Source organism: Olea europaea, chromosome 17, assembly GCF_002742605.1.
Source record: "Olea europaea var. sylvestris chromosome 17, O_europaea_v1, whole genome shotgun sequence".
In the NCBI taxonomy this organism is placed as follows: domain Eukaryota; kingdom Viridiplantae; phylum Streptophyta; class Magnoliopsida; order Lamiales; family Oleaceae; genus Olea; species Olea europaea.
Genome location: NC_036253.1, coordinates 421,971 through 423,197, shown reverse-complemented (window position 1 = coordinate 423,197; position 1,227 = coordinate 421,971). Strand labels below are relative to the sequence as shown.

Below are 1,227 nucleotides of genomic sequence, written 5' to 3'. Positions count from 1 at the left end.
TTAAATAACTCACTCATTCTCTAATACGTCAATTACTCTCATTAGCTCGAGCATAAATGTATTTGCAGGAGAGCTCAGGTCCACCAAATCATATGAAAAATGGGCTAAACAGGTGTCAGAAACAAAACCACCTACAAGTCCATTGAGACAGAGAAAGAAGTAAGTCTTGATTCAGGGCTCTGATATAGTTTTAGGAATTTTTTTATATTTATTTTGGTGTGACAACTTGATTACTACCATGCTTGAAACTGTTACCTTTTCAGGTCGAAAGAAAATTCAGAGGATTTATATGCTATAATCTCAAAGCGACAAAATGAGAGGAAAGGCAAGGTTGATTCAATGTTATCATCTCTTGTTCAAAAATATGGAGGCGGCGATGTAGTCCCTGAACCTAGTGGAGAAGAATTCGAAGCTGCTCGAAAAAAGCTCGAAAGCCGGAAAAAATCATCCAAACGTAAGTAGCTTGGCATTTTGAGTTTTGTTTGAATTTCTTTTAAAAAGTTGAACGGTTTCACCCGTTCTTCACCTAAATGTTACAGCCGGTGTTCAAATTTGCATGTTATTTATATAAAATCATTGCTAAAATGCCTAAGGTTGGCATGTTTCTACTGAATGTTGAGTGCCTGTTTTTGTATTTATATGAAAAAAGAAAGGAAGGGAAGTTAAGGAAAACGGGTTGCTTCCAGTTGAGAGAGGTGAAGAATGTACCTTTGGTTGGTTATCTTCTTTATTTTTATTATTATTTATTTTATCGTCCACATAAAAGTTGTTTATCAGCTAATCCGTTAATACATAAACGAAATGATTAATTATGCAACAAAGTTGAAGTTACTACAAAATTTTGATTCTTCTTGTGACACGAAATAAAGGTAGATATTTAATTGTCAAGAAAGAGAGATAATGTGTTAAAATTCATTCAATTAACGTTTAATCACCTATTTGCAGACCAAAAACAAAAGTTATTTTTTCTTGTTTAGGTAGCCAAACTGACATTTCACCTCAAGGGTTTGATGCAAGACCAAACTCTCAAGCTTAACCATGTTAAACATGAATAAATTTATATGGAAACATCCTCCAACGTACTTTGCTTATATTTAGAAGAGTCGAAGAGATTGATATTATGATTAACAAAATTTACGAATTAGAAGCCAATCCATTTAATTTAAATTTTATTTGCAATAGAATAATGTATTTTAGCTTATTTGAAGTTCAAATGATGTGATAAAA

At 32.4% G+C, this 1,227-nt stretch overlaps 1 protein-coding gene across 2 annotated transcripts in view; it reads left to right on the top strand.

Moving 5' to 3' along the window:
* The window catches only part of LOC111365906 (chaperone protein dnaJ 6-like), a 4,409-nt gene extending 3,663 nt beyond the window's left edge, over positions 1-746 (top strand). The window contains exons 7-9 of one of the 2 annotated variants that reach the window (XM_022986458.1): positions 69-159; positions 264-510; positions 546-746. In XM_022986458.1, the coding sequence (XP_022842226.1) occupies positions 69-159; positions 264-462 (290 nt within the window). In that variant the 3' untranslated portion in view covers positions 463-510; positions 546-746. Of the gene's footprint in view, positions 1-68; positions 160-263 lie in introns of both variants that reach the window. The other variant, XM_022986457.1, reaches the window with a different exon arrangement.
* The last annotated feature ends 481 nt before the right edge of the window (positions 747-1,227 follow it).